The following is a 12,924-nucleotide window of genomic DNA, read 5'->3' as shown; positions in this document are numbered from 1 at the left end:
TTGGGCAAGATAATTGCTTCCTCCCCCAGCTTTTCCCACCACAGCAATTTCTTGAGAAAGCATTAGCATGAAGGCTACAAAATGAAAAGTGCTTTCTTCCACTGTGCTGGAGCCTTAAATGCGAATAGATCATTCATTGGGGTGCTGGAGGTAGAACAAGACTAGGAATGGGGGGTTTCTTTGGTGGAGAAGGATTGAGAGCCCACCTGTGATTACGAAAATGTGTCTTTTGTAACAAAGCCTCTCCTATGTATGGCCTTACTATGCTATTAAAATACGGGGAGGGAGAAGGAGAATCTGTTCATAGTCAAACTCCTACTGAAACCTATGTGTCTGGGGAAGCAGGGGACGGAAAAGAAAGGAAATACAGTGGTGCCCCGCAAGACGAATGCCTCGCAAGACGAAAAACCCGCTAGACGAAAGGGTTTTCCGTTTTTCGAGGCGCTTCGCAAGACGAATTTCCCTATGGACTTGCTTTGCAAGACGAAAACGTCTTGCGAGTCTTGCAATTTTTTTCGCTCCCCCCCCCCTTTTTCTAAGCCGCTAAGCCGCTAATAGCCGCTAATAGGGTTGCTTCGCAAGATGAAAAAACCGCAAGACGAAGAGACTCGCGGAATGGATTCTTTTCGTCTTGCGAGGCACCACTGTACAGTATCACTTGTTCAGTGGTGAGAGGAAAGGATATACAGTAAGCTCTCAAATTACGTAGGGTTAATATTTCAGGGTTCATGCCTAAAGCCAAAATCGCATATAGTCAGAACCCATTGGGTGCAGTGGTGGGTAGGATTACCAAAGTTTTTTTTGCTTGGTTGCCTGCCCATTTTCTGCCCCCTTTATATATGTATGTGTATACTTTTGCCAAGCGCTCAAAGCTGAATGAGCACGAGTCAATTGTGTGTAAGCTGCAGGCTAGCTTTACTCTGAGAAATTATTTTATTACTCAGCTATTATTCTAGTGCCATAGATTTACTGACTGATCTTGGCCTGGCCATGTATTTCTAGCCTCAGTATTCATTGGCTGTAAAGTGGGACTAATGTACTCTAAATGGTGTATATACAATACAGTGCATATATGTTATCATGACAACAAAAACTAGCAACACCAATCCAGCACAAAAAGGGTGTTTTCAATGGAATAACAAACAACATTAAAAGCAACGGCAGGGTTTTGAAAAATTTATGATAGTTTTGAGAAAAGAGGACATCAAGTGGTAGTTGTTTGTAATTGCAGCTGGATGCATATAGCATACAGTATTTATTATTGGAATAGTTCCCTACCTCTGTGGATTTAGCCCAAGGATAACACTCTGTTATTACACACACACACAACACACACACACACACACACCATTTTTGTTCTCTATGCTAAGGAGTGGGAAATGGGTATTATATCAGAAAATTATTCTTGCCAGTTTTGAGATCCACATTTAGTCATATATGCTTTATATTGAGGTAGAAGCGTAAGAGATTAATATAGAACTCTGCATTACGTTGTTTAAACTACATGCTATGCAGCCCTCAGAGCAATACATCATCACAGTCTGCATATGAGTGAATAAAGGTAAAGGTATAGGTACCCCTGTCCATTCGGGCTAGTCGTGTCCGACTCTAGGGTTGTGCGCCCATCTCACTTAAGAGGCCGGGGGCCAGTGCTGTCCAGAGACACTTCCGGGTCACGTGACCAGCGTGATGAAGCTGCTCTGGCGAGCCTGCACCAGCACAGCACACGGAAACACCATTTACCTTCCCGCTATAAAGCGGTCCCTATTTATCTACTTGCACTTAGGGGTGCTTTCGAACTGCTAGGTGGGCAGGAGCTGGGACCGAACGACGGGAGCTCACCAAGCCACGGGGATTCGAACCGCCGACCATTTAATCGGCAAGTCCTAGGCGCTGAGGTTTTACCCACAGCGCCACCCGGGTCCCTATATGAGTGAATAGAAATCACATTATGGAATGTGCTATTGGAAAGGCCCCACACAGCTTGGGATCCAGGAACTAATGAAACCTATGGTCTCCAGAGTGATACCTGTGGGTGCAATGACACTCTTGAGAACTTCCTCTTATGCCCACAAAGTCTCCAACCCCCCTGTTGCATCCTGTGTTATGTTTTGCCTAATACACTTTGCTTCAGATTTCCAAGTAGAACCTGGGTGCTGCCCATGGGCATAGCCAGGGGGGGCAGCTACCCCCCCATCAAGTAAAAGAACAAATACTTAACTGACCAATCACATTGGTTCTGCTCCCTCTAACAAAAGTCCTGCCCCTCAACCAAGTCCTGCTCCCCACTAACAAAAATCCTGGCTATTCCCATGGTGCTGCCCTGAAGTTTTTTTTAATCAACTAAATTTATGACTAATTAGTACCACACTGTGCCTTAATAACAGAATGAAAACACAGGCCACAAAGGTAGAAATGCTACAAACTCATTTCTTAATTAATATAAACTTGACCAACCTGATTACGGGCCATGAATTACCAGTCTAAGTTGATATGCTGGGGAATTAAATATCTGCCTGAAACAGCCACTGAATACTCTGGGTCTGGGAAGCCAACGGCTTTGAATCCTCAAAGGGTTTTGCTCACTTAAATGTTTCAAAAATCTGAGATGAAAACAGAAATTATATATTCATAATTGCAAAGCCCTCATGTGGGGGCTTTGGGCTACTGTTACATAATTACAAGAGCCGGTGTGATGTAACAACTATGAAAACAGCAGATAATGACAATTACAGGGTGATGAAAGCAAACAAGATGGTCGTGAAGAAAAGAATTAATGTGTTGCTATAGACACAGAAAGTACAAAGGATTCAGCCCAGTGGTTTAACTGCTGATTGAATAAAGAGGAAGGTGGTCCAGCAGCTAAAGTAATATTGCTAGTTTGCTGGAAACTCTCATTCATATAACCCCAGATGGACCAAAAATTGAAAGGCCATATTTTTTTCCAGAAATTACTGACTGAATGAAAACAACAATATATCCCAGAATCCTCTGCAACATCATGGAGTTCCAGACACATTACTGGTTTATGTGGGGCTGCCTAAAGCTCACCTAGAGATGCATAAAACTCTGAGCTCTGGCTTTGCTAGCTAGGGGTGATGGGAGTTGTAGTTCGACAACATTTGGGGACCCACAGGTTGAGAAAAGCTGCGTTAGACCAAGGCACCCTTCAGATGTTGCTGGACTACAGTTCCCATCATCCCTGACCATTGGCCATGCTAAATGCTGCTTGGAGTTGGAGGGCACCCCTATGCTAGACCACCGCCAACCATACCATTCTGCCTGTTCAAAGATATAATAATCAGACGGTCTCTTACAGTTTTGAATGGCATCTACTGAGAGAGCATCTTCTCTAAGTTGCTGTCGTGTCTGGACTCTTTGGTGCATGTTTCTGTAGAATCATAGGCACTCCCACTCTCCATCACTCTTGGGCATAGAAGAAATACCTGTAAATGAAAACCAGTGCATTGGGGAGAAAGCTTATAGCTTAATCTGTTCCACATGGTGCTAGTTTGCTACTCTGGTGAAGTTGTTGTTTTTAATCTTTTTTTAATGCACAAGGGAAGCATTAAAAATAATGATGCCCCAGCTGTAGTTTCTTTCAGGATTCTGCCTCTAGCCTACAGTGGCCAGGCATACACCTCTGGGAAGCCCACCAGCTTCTGCATGCTGGCAGCTAGTAATCAGTGTCATAATGCCTCTGATCCAGTTGTAATGACAGCCACTGCTGGATCCTTTCTCAAAGAATTTGACTAAATTTCCTCAGAAGGTACTGCAGGTCCTTTGGCTCTCTAGATGAAAATGTATGCAAAAGAGCAGCCGCCCTTTTAAGCTTTGCTGTATGCTTTTAATAACTTTCGTATCACACTTTGCCGACAGCAGCATACAGTAGCTGGTTGAGTAATTATCAGTTCCCTGCGTTCCCCAAGGTTCATAGCCAATCTGACATTCAGAATAATCAGATGAGATTGCTTGGTAGTTCAGAGCAAGTAGGACCATCTGTATCTACATATATTATTACTGCTTGGCAGGTCATTGATTTCTGACAGCTTGAACCACAATTAAGTTAAGCAGAAATGTTCAGTGGCATTTGCTCCTAGATGCCTGGGACTGCAGTAACAGGATCAGGCTGCATTAAATCCAAACACACACCCTCAAATGATGTGTGTATTCTTTTAAAAGATTTCAATATATTCAGTATGCATGCTTCGGCAGTATGATTGTTAAGTAAACTGTCGCTGGAATCCCTCTAGATCAAACGGTGGTGTAAAAAGTACAGGAGTAATTTGGGCAATTCAGTCAAATACCAGTAAGAAGGTATATAGGCAATAATTACAGTTCCCTCAATATTTGCTTACCTATACCTATATATAAGGCATTATGCAATGAAATAGTACTGCAGGATTTCCACTTATGCAATGGAACCTCTCCCGCCCCCTGGCCTGTGCACCATCCAGGTCTGCTCCAGAGGGTTGAGAACCCAAGAACAGATTTGGGGGGGTATGTGGGGAAAGGAGAGGGAGGGAAAGTTCCCTTGTGCAATAGAAAGTCCTTGTGCTAGTGGATCTGCCTCATGGGATATGCAACCCTAACACAGTTATACATATATTTTTTTAAACAATAAACAATTGCATTGGCTGCATGAAGTGAACGAGGGGAACAAGCCTTTCCCCATCTTCCGAACCTGTGAGTGGTGGGATAAAAAAAAGATAAAAAAATCAGGTTTCTTTACTCCCCATGTTATGTACTGAGTTGAATAGGATCCAAAATGCAGCAGTCTGGTTGGTCCTAGAACAATAGGATTCAGAATGCAGCAGTCTGATTGGTCCTAGAACAATGCAGCAGTATGATTGGTCCGCAGGAGCCACCCAATCCAGCTCCAGGTGGAAGTGAATCCACAACCTGATTGGCCTACAGGAGTATCCCGGAATTAGCCAATCACGTGCAGCCCATTGTGTAAATAATGTATATAAAGCAGATATTTTGGGGGAACTTTCATTCCTCCTCACCACTATGAACTGAATAAAGAGCATGAAATCCACTCTCAACTCTGAGTATACTTTTCACCCCAAAACAGTAACTCTACTCCAAAAAGTTCTGCTCGCAGTGCTGCCTGCCTATATAATTTGGTTCCTGCCAGGCTACACTCCTATCCCTGTTTATCTGGTCTCAAGCCCCAGGGAATTCATCACCGGTATTTTCTGCGTAGACTGGATTGCGCACCAGAAAGCGGTGCCTCCCAAGGCAGCTCTCTACCAGAGAGGGCGCTGTGGTTTCAGAACGCCTCCTTGGTTTCCTCTTGGTTCAAGCCCTCTATTTCCTCAGCTACTGGCGTGGACGTTGGAGGACGTGCTGCTTCCGCCCGGCCCTCCCAGCTGCTGAGTCTGCCCTGCGAAGACTCCGCGCGCGCTTAAGGCGCACGTTGTTTACTTTGGCCGCATGGCTTTGCAGAGCTCGGCGGTGAAATTCCGCAGGATCCTGGCTCATTTCCCTCAAGAGCTCAGCCTAGCTTTTGCTTATGGGTCCGGGGTCTTTCAGCAAGCGGGGGCCTCTGCCGTGGAAACGGGGGTAAGTGGGGCTGGAATAGACTCCTAGGACGGGAAGGGGCGAGTCCTATGCCTATTATTTAGCTGTAAAACCTGCGAGCGATCAAGAGGCGGCGGCCGTTTTTGAAGTTGTTCTTTCTGCAGCCTTCCTGAGCAAGGAGCTGGGATGTGTGTGTGCTTTAAAAATAACCTACCCTTCCCCAATTCTACCCTCATGAGCCCAGCAAAACATAATAGAGCTCCCCTCGTTTTTTCGCCATCTGTTTCATAGCACCATCCATGCAACACAATCTTTAATTGCAGGTAAAACCAGCACCTAGCAGCGTCTATCAATGCATGTTTATTTGAAAATAGCTATCACTGTCTATAATGGGATTTGCTTCCAATAAACAGTGCAGCCACAGTCTCTTAATTGAGGTTAGAGTCTGGCAGCCTTTAAGTTTAAGGCTCATTCTAAGGTAGCAATCCTATCCCTCTTAGCTTCAACTGTTTTTAACCATTTGTTTCTTAGATGGTTCCTAATACAACCATAGTGAATAATGTGTTAATAGTGGCCTGTGGTGTTGTACTGATTGGGTTATCAGTGGAATTGTGCTAAGTCAGAGGTTTTCAACCTTTTTGAGTCCACCGCTTCCTTAACCAACTACATTCTTTATGCAGCATCCCTGTGGGGCTCAGGAGCCCAGTTAGGTCACCCCTTGCCTGCAGAGCTGGCAGCCTCTCAGCCTTTTTTGAACACCCTCCCTTGTGGAGCGTCAGCCTCCTCTCCTTGGGAATCCTCCCCTTGAGGGAGAGGATGCAAGAGGGCATCAGAGGAGGGAGAGAAAGAGAGAGGGGCAAGGGCCAGTGTTGCCTGTGGCACCCCTGACCATCATTCAAGGCACCCCAGGGTGCCACAGCACACTGGTTGAAAATCACTGTTGTAAGTGAACATCTTGGGCATAGTATCAGATTCAGGTTTTCCATTAAGTATCAAAACACCACTGAGGCTTGAATTTTATTAAGTGCCATCAGATGCTGATGCATCGTGTACAGTGGTACCTTGGGTTACAGACGCTTCAGGTTACAGACTCTGCTAACCCAGATATAGTACCTCGGGTTAAGAACTTTGCTTCAGGGTGAGAACAGAAATTGTGCAACGGCAGCAGTGGGAGGCCCCATTAGCTAAAGTGGTACCTCAGGTTAAGAATAGTTTCAGGTTAAGAACAGACCTCCAGAACGAATAAAGTTCTTAACCCGAGGTACCACTGTTCTCTATAGTTAGCCTGTGTCCAATCCAAAGCCTGCACTTAAATCCCATTGAATTAAAGTGGGGACTAAATTAATGACTACCATATTTTTCACTCTATAGGACGCACTTTTCCCCCTCCAAAAATGAAGGGGAAATGTGTGTGCGTCCTATGGAGCGAATGCAGGGAGGAGGCAGGCAGGAAAAGCCCCCAAAAGCCGCACACAAGCTCCGTGCGGCTCTTGTGGGCTTTTCCTCAGGAGGGAGAAGGGACTGACGCGGCCGGTCAGTCCCTTCTCCCTCCTTGTAGAAAAGCCCACAGGAGCCGCGCGCTCCTTAAAGGGTGTGCAGCTCCTGTGGGCTTTTGCAGGAGGTGGGGGTATTGCCATAGCCGCGCGCAGGCTCTCCCTGCCAGAGAGGTGGCGCGCAGCTATGGCAGCAGCCTCTTTTGCCGCGCGCCACCTCTCCAGCTGGGAGAGGGTGCGCAGGCCTAAAGAAGCCATAGCTCCTGGCTTCCCCGGCAGCCTCGAGAAGCTCGCGGAGCAGGTCGAAAGGAACCGACCCCTCTCGCTCTCCAGGCTTCCAAGGTAGCCGCCTGAAGGCGACTGAACGCACCTTGAACAGACCTTGTTTTAGAGGGAAAACAAGAGGGGGGAAATTCTCGCCCTCTCTGCGCAGCGCCTTCTGCCGCTTCGCTGAAGGGGCGTTGGGCAGAGAGGGGTAGATTTTTTTTTCTTGTTCTCCCCCTCTAAAACAAGGTGCGTCCTATGGTCCAGTGCATCCTCTGGAGAGAAAAATACGGTAATTCTTCACACTGATTTTAATGGAAACCTTAGTCTGGATTTGAATGGGACCTAATTTAATCTGGATGCAACACGGAGTGGACAAACGTGCTTTGTTAGCTTTTACTTGCAGGTGTGTGAGTGTGTGTGTTTTCTTATGTGTTTCTTCATTTTTTTGTTTCAGATCTTTATGTTGCCTTCTGGTGTTTAACATGGTTCAGGAGTGTCTTGTGATTGTAAGCAAAAAAACCTATGCATTCTGTCATCTTTTTTATTTTACAGAACAATATGCTGGACTTTGTGTTTGCTGTTGATGATTCTGTGACATGGCATATGATGAACCTGTTAAAGAATCGTAATCATTATTCCTTTCTAAAATATTTTGGGCCCAAGCCAATCAGTAATGTCCAGAACTATGGAGCAGGGATTTACTACAATACACTAGTGCCTTGTAATGGCAGGGTAAGTAATATAGGTGGCATCTTTGCTGTTATTTGGGTTTGTCCCCAGTGCACAAGTTTAGTGATTGACTCATTCAGGCTTTTGCTCTGTGAGAGCTTTATTACCGAGACGAAAATTCTTTTGAAAGGCAATATGTTCTATGAAAACGGGATTAATTGATTTAAATTGTGGTTATTTTAATCTTTGTTTTAGATTTTATTACAATAAAACAACTTTTATGACTCTTTCCATCACGAAAGATAGGTTCAAAACTAAGTTAGTTTTGGGACTCCAAGGAAGGTAACTGTTTAAATATCAAGAGGCACCTTGAAGGTTAGATAAGAGACTCTGCAGAAAGGTTATGGGGAGAACAGGGGAGAGAAGTGATTTTCCCATGGAAAGTTTCTGATGAAAAAGACTTCACAGTGTGTGCCCCTCTGCTGCTTCTTAGGATGGTTCTTAACAAAAGAGACAAAAAAAACCTACCTCGTGCTTTGAGAATAATTTCCCCAAAAGAATTTTCAAAAGATTCAGCCTTTGTGCAAACCTAATTTGCTTTTGGCAGATGTATATTTGTCTTTTATTTACACCTAATGTGATCCAGCTCTCATTTTTGCATGTTCCAGGTTATAAAATATGGTGTTATTAGTACTGATGTTCTGATTGAAGATTTGCTTCGCTGGAAAACACTCTATGTAGCTGGACGACTGCAAAAGCCGGTACTGCTAAGACTTGTTTTCTCATTTAAAATGACCATAAACCATAACTACAGGAAAACTATTTCAAAAACATGGTGGAGGGATAAGTGGCCATAGGCTGTACTCTTACTGTGGTGTTTGGAATGTAAATTTGTGGCATAAGTAAAGTGAAATGCTGATAAAGTTGTTATTGCGTTCCATCTGAGGGTTGAGCTACATGTTACATTATTCATGTTAGTGTTCAAATGGCCACTTCTGTTTTGGAGAAAAAGCAGCTGTGGGACTACAGTCTGAATTGGGCCTCCACAAATTCCTTCCTCTATGTGGCAGTTTGCTCAAGGTGCTGTTTAATTTCAGTGAACAGTACAATTGAAGGCAAATAGCAGTGTTGGGTAGGTGAATTTTCAGCAGGGAGCTACCGCAGGGGCCAACACAGGAACACATTCCTAATCAGGGAGCTCACCGCTACTTTTTCTTTAAAATAAGAGTCTAAACCACTGAACCTCTTGGACTTGCCGATCAGAAGGTTCGTGGTTCGAATCCCATGATGGGGTGAGCTCCCGTTGCTCGGTCCCAGTTCCTGCCAACCTAGCAGTTCGAAAGCACGCCAAAAATGCAAGTAGATAAATAGGTACCGCTCCGGCGGGAAGGTAAAAGGTGTTTCCGTGCGCTGCTCTGGTTTCGCCAGAAGTGGCTCAGTCATGCTGGCCACATGACCCGGAAAAACTGTCTGCGGACAAACGCCGGCTCCCTCGGCCAGTAAAGCAAGATGAGCGCCGCAACCCCAGAGTCATCTGCGACTGGACTTAACTGTCAGGGTACCTTTACCTTTACCTTTTAATGAAGTACACCTTTTTAAAACAAAACCATGCATCATGTAGTGGCCTGGTTTGAATGTAGCATTAAACCATAGTTTGATGTGAATGAGCAGTATGGTGGTGACTGCTGGTCAAAAGTTCCCATGGCTCTCCTCCCTTGGTGTGCAACTGAGTCTGCCACCATGAGTGACAGGCAAGAACAAACCTTGGGAGGAAGCGCACCGTAAACTTGGGTTTGGATAGCACAGCAAGCTGGACTTTGGCTTGTTGTATCTGTGGCGTAGTAGCAGTGGAAGAGATGTGCCTTGGGAACACTTGAGCAGCATGCGCCACCACACTGCTTATTTGCATCAAACCATAGCTTGATTTGAATTATGGTTTAATATGATGTGTGTGCGGAACTAATGTATGTAGTTTGACAAGTAACTTCAGAGTTTTGGAACCAGATTGTACTGTCCTTTGCCAAGCCGTTGGAAACACATGCGAGTTACCCTGAAACAGGTACATTGGTATCCAACGGGAGTGCTGTTATCACTTGGCTCTCAGTTCCTCCATTCCCACATCTCTTCCTGTGACCTTTTTGCACTCTTGGGAAAGAATTTGGAAATGCCCGGTCTATATTTAAACATATTATTGATCATGTTTGTATGCTGCCAGGAGTTCAGGGTAGTGGATACAGAGTTAAGCTAAAAGATAATAATTTCCCAAAAGTATTGTGTGAGTTTCATACCTGATGGAAGATCTTAACCCATAATAGTTGGTCACACCAGTTTATTGGTGTCTTTAAGTCACAGGTGGGTACCTGTGGCTTTCTAGACGTTGTTCGACTCCAATCCTATCTCTGACCATGCTGGCTGGGGCTGATTAGAGCTCAACTGCAACAATATATAGAGTGCCACACTCCCATACTCTGAATCAGGTGCTTTAAGGATAAAGAGTAAAGGTAAAGGGACCCCTGACCGTTAATTCCAGTCGCGGACGACTCTGGGGTTGCAGCGCTCATCTCACTTTATTGGCCGAGGGATCCAGCGCTTGTCTGCAGACAGCTTCTGGGTCATGTGGCCAGCATGACTAAGCCGCTTCTGGCGAACCAGAGCAGCGCACGGAAACGCTGTTTACCTTTCCGCCGGAGTGGTACCTATTTATCTACTTGCACTTTGACGTGCTTTCGAACTGCTAGATTTGAACCGCCGACCTTCTGATCGGCAAGTCCTAGGCTCTGTGGTTTGGACCACAGCACCACCCACGTCCCATAGGATAAAGAGTTCTGAGCTTTAAAAGTGCCTGGTGAAATGTCAGTGACAACTACACAAAAGTTCATATCAAGTGTTCCAAGTGACCACTAGATGGAAGCAGAGTTAAGTCAAAAGGAGAGAGAGAGAGAGACTCTAAATTCAGTTTGGAATTCTGATGACAGAAAGGGGTGGGGGTGGGGAATCTGCTCTGGGTATAGTCTTAAGTGATACTTTTTAGTTGCCTATGAATTCCCAGCTGACTTCTTTTTGTATTTTAATGTTTTTAATATGTATTTAATATTCTTCTGCTACAATATATGAAATCATTAGTGGGAGTTGATGGAAATTATTCATTGGTCCTTTCCAGTAAAATTCATGGAAGATACTTTTTCTTGCCTTTGATTTTGAGAACAAAACAAGCCCACTCTTCTTTGTTTGTCTGTGTTACAAGTTCAGAAAACAAATGAGCATTCATGTTGCTATTCTTCTGGGGACTAAGTAAAACTTAAGTTTACGATTTCATCAAATATTTAGTTTTTTAACTTCAACTGAAGTTCCTCAAGCAGTGCACAATTTTTAGTAAAAACATGGTTACATATTTGGGTGTTTGTTCTATTTCCCCTATTCACTTCTCCCAGGATTCCACCATTTTGGAATGTGCATGGGAATCACTTGTTTCAAAGTCCCCTTATAAAAAATATATCAATTTTCCATATGCAGGGAGACCTTGATGAGTAGTGCTTCCATTCAGTCTAACCTAGTGAATATTTTCCAGTGGAATGATCTCTGGGAGGACTGTACCGCATAGGACATAACATGTCTAAATTCGTACCCAGTGTCTCTTTGAAACTTTTGTAAGATCATTCTGTCTGAAGAGGCATTTTGTGACTTGGCTTAAGTGTGTAGGAAAGTAGATCCCTAGCATTTTTCACACTTTACCTATCTTAAGCCTGCTTTGAACTTCTGGGAATCAGTGAAACGAAAGGCAGTGTTCGGTGATGTTGGCTTGCTTGTGCAACAGAAGATTGGCTTTCTCAACTTCCCCCTCCAGCCCTCAGTGTCTCTAAAGTTCAGAGCAGATTTTGCTGGTGGAAACTGCAGGGTGGAGGACAGGAAGGAGAAGTGAGCAGATGTCTACTCATGCTACATTCAATCTTGCCCTAGAAGTATAAATAAAAACAGAATGCAAATCCAATAAATATAAATGCCTTCTCTGGTTCTAGGTTTTCTTTCGGTTGTTCCATTCTGGGTCAACATGATCTTCTTTTTCTTCTTGGAATTTGTGTCCAGATCTAAACTTGCAAAATTAACCAGTAATTTGTAGTTGCTGCTGGAAATTTTAACTAATGTCACTCGTAGATATTGTTATTTTAGTTGGATGTTGGTTTTTCAAACCTTGGTGACAACAGCTTTAGGGCTGATCTTTGAAGCCTTTGAAATATGCCACCCATCTGAACATGAAAGCATTCCCATCTGATGTTTCAGGTTTGTGATGCAATACCTTTTTATCGACTGTTTCCACTGTGTGATTTACAGTCAATACAAACCTGAATGTTGAAAAACAAACCCTTTGCACAAATCTGACAGTGATATATTAAACATGACTGAACAGCTCATATGGGTTTCCCCCTGCTTTAGCAGGGATTCAAGCAGAATAATTCCTAGTGTTCCGCTACAAGATTGTGTCCCAGCTAGTTAATGTTTCTGTGTTTTTTCTGTCTCTATGGAGTGGGCAATATAAGCCAAGTCCCGCTCTCCAATGTGTTAATTTCCCTTAGTTTGGTATACTCTTGCAGCAGTGCTAATATGAGCCGCATAGTTCAGATGAGAACATCTCTAGTAGGACACAAATGGCTATTGAGAATTGTGAGCTCTTTTCTTCTTCCCAGGCCTCTCTGGCTGTGTCTCAAGAGTTTGCTGGCTTTTTGCTTTGGACACCACATAAGATTGATTAGCCAAGTTCTCATCTAACCTCATGTTGAAGAACTGGGTAAACACAGGGTTTTTCTGCAGCCCAATTGAGGCTTGTAGAAAACATCCATCCTGTTAAAACTTTATGATCTGCTGTCCCATCTTCTGAATATGTAAAGTTTCCTGGCTGCTGAGGAATGGCAGATACTTCTGGTGCTTCTTGAAAGTGGGAGGCACTATCCAAGCTACTCCTGTCACATAGTCC

The 12,924-nt window shown here is 44.1% G+C and overlaps 1 protein-coding gene and 1 long non-coding RNA gene across 6 annotated transcripts in view; one reads left to right on the top strand and one right to left on the bottom strand.

The window, feature by feature from the left end:
* Window positions 1-5,186, bottom strand: part of LOC307211086 — a 109,538-nt gene extending 104,352 nt beyond the window's left edge. Inside the window, exons 1-2 of the long non-coding RNA XR_013836279.1 lie at window positions 5,118-5,186; window positions 3,318-3,446 (exon numbers count right to left, since the gene is read on the bottom strand). This is a non-coding gene — a long non-coding RNA (uncharacterized lncRNA). The remainder of the gene's footprint in view (window positions 1-3,317; window positions 3,447-5,117) is intronic.
* TAMM41 (TAM41 mitochondrial translocator assembly and maintenance homolog) overlaps window positions 1-12,924 on the top strand; it is a 148,121-nt gene that overhangs the window by 107,427 nt on the left and 27,770 nt on the right. For 3 of the 5 annotated variants that reach the window (XM_079967331.1, XM_079967332.1, XM_079967333.1), the window contains 2 exons: window positions 7,839-8,018; window positions 8,624-8,716. The exons of 1 other annotated variant lie outside the window; for it this stretch is intronic. In XM_079967331.1, coding sequence (XP_079823457.1) covers window positions 7,845-8,018; window positions 8,624-8,716 — 267 coding nt within the window. In that variant the 5' untranslated portion in view covers window positions 7,839-7,844. Of the gene's footprint in view, window positions 1-5,349; window positions 5,569-7,838; window positions 8,019-8,623; window positions 8,717-12,924 lie in introns of those variants that run through there. One more of the 5 variants, XM_079967330.1, reaches the window with a different exon arrangement.

The sequence above is a fragment of the Podarcis cretensis genome, assembly GCF_951804945.1.
Source record: "Podarcis cretensis genome assembly, chromosome: 2".
Lineage (NCBI taxonomy): Eukaryota > Metazoa > Chordata > Lepidosauria > Squamata > Lacertidae > Podarcis > Podarcis cretensis.
Note: the sequence above shows the minus strand (reverse complement) of the source record. Positions and strands in the feature narration are given on the sequence as shown.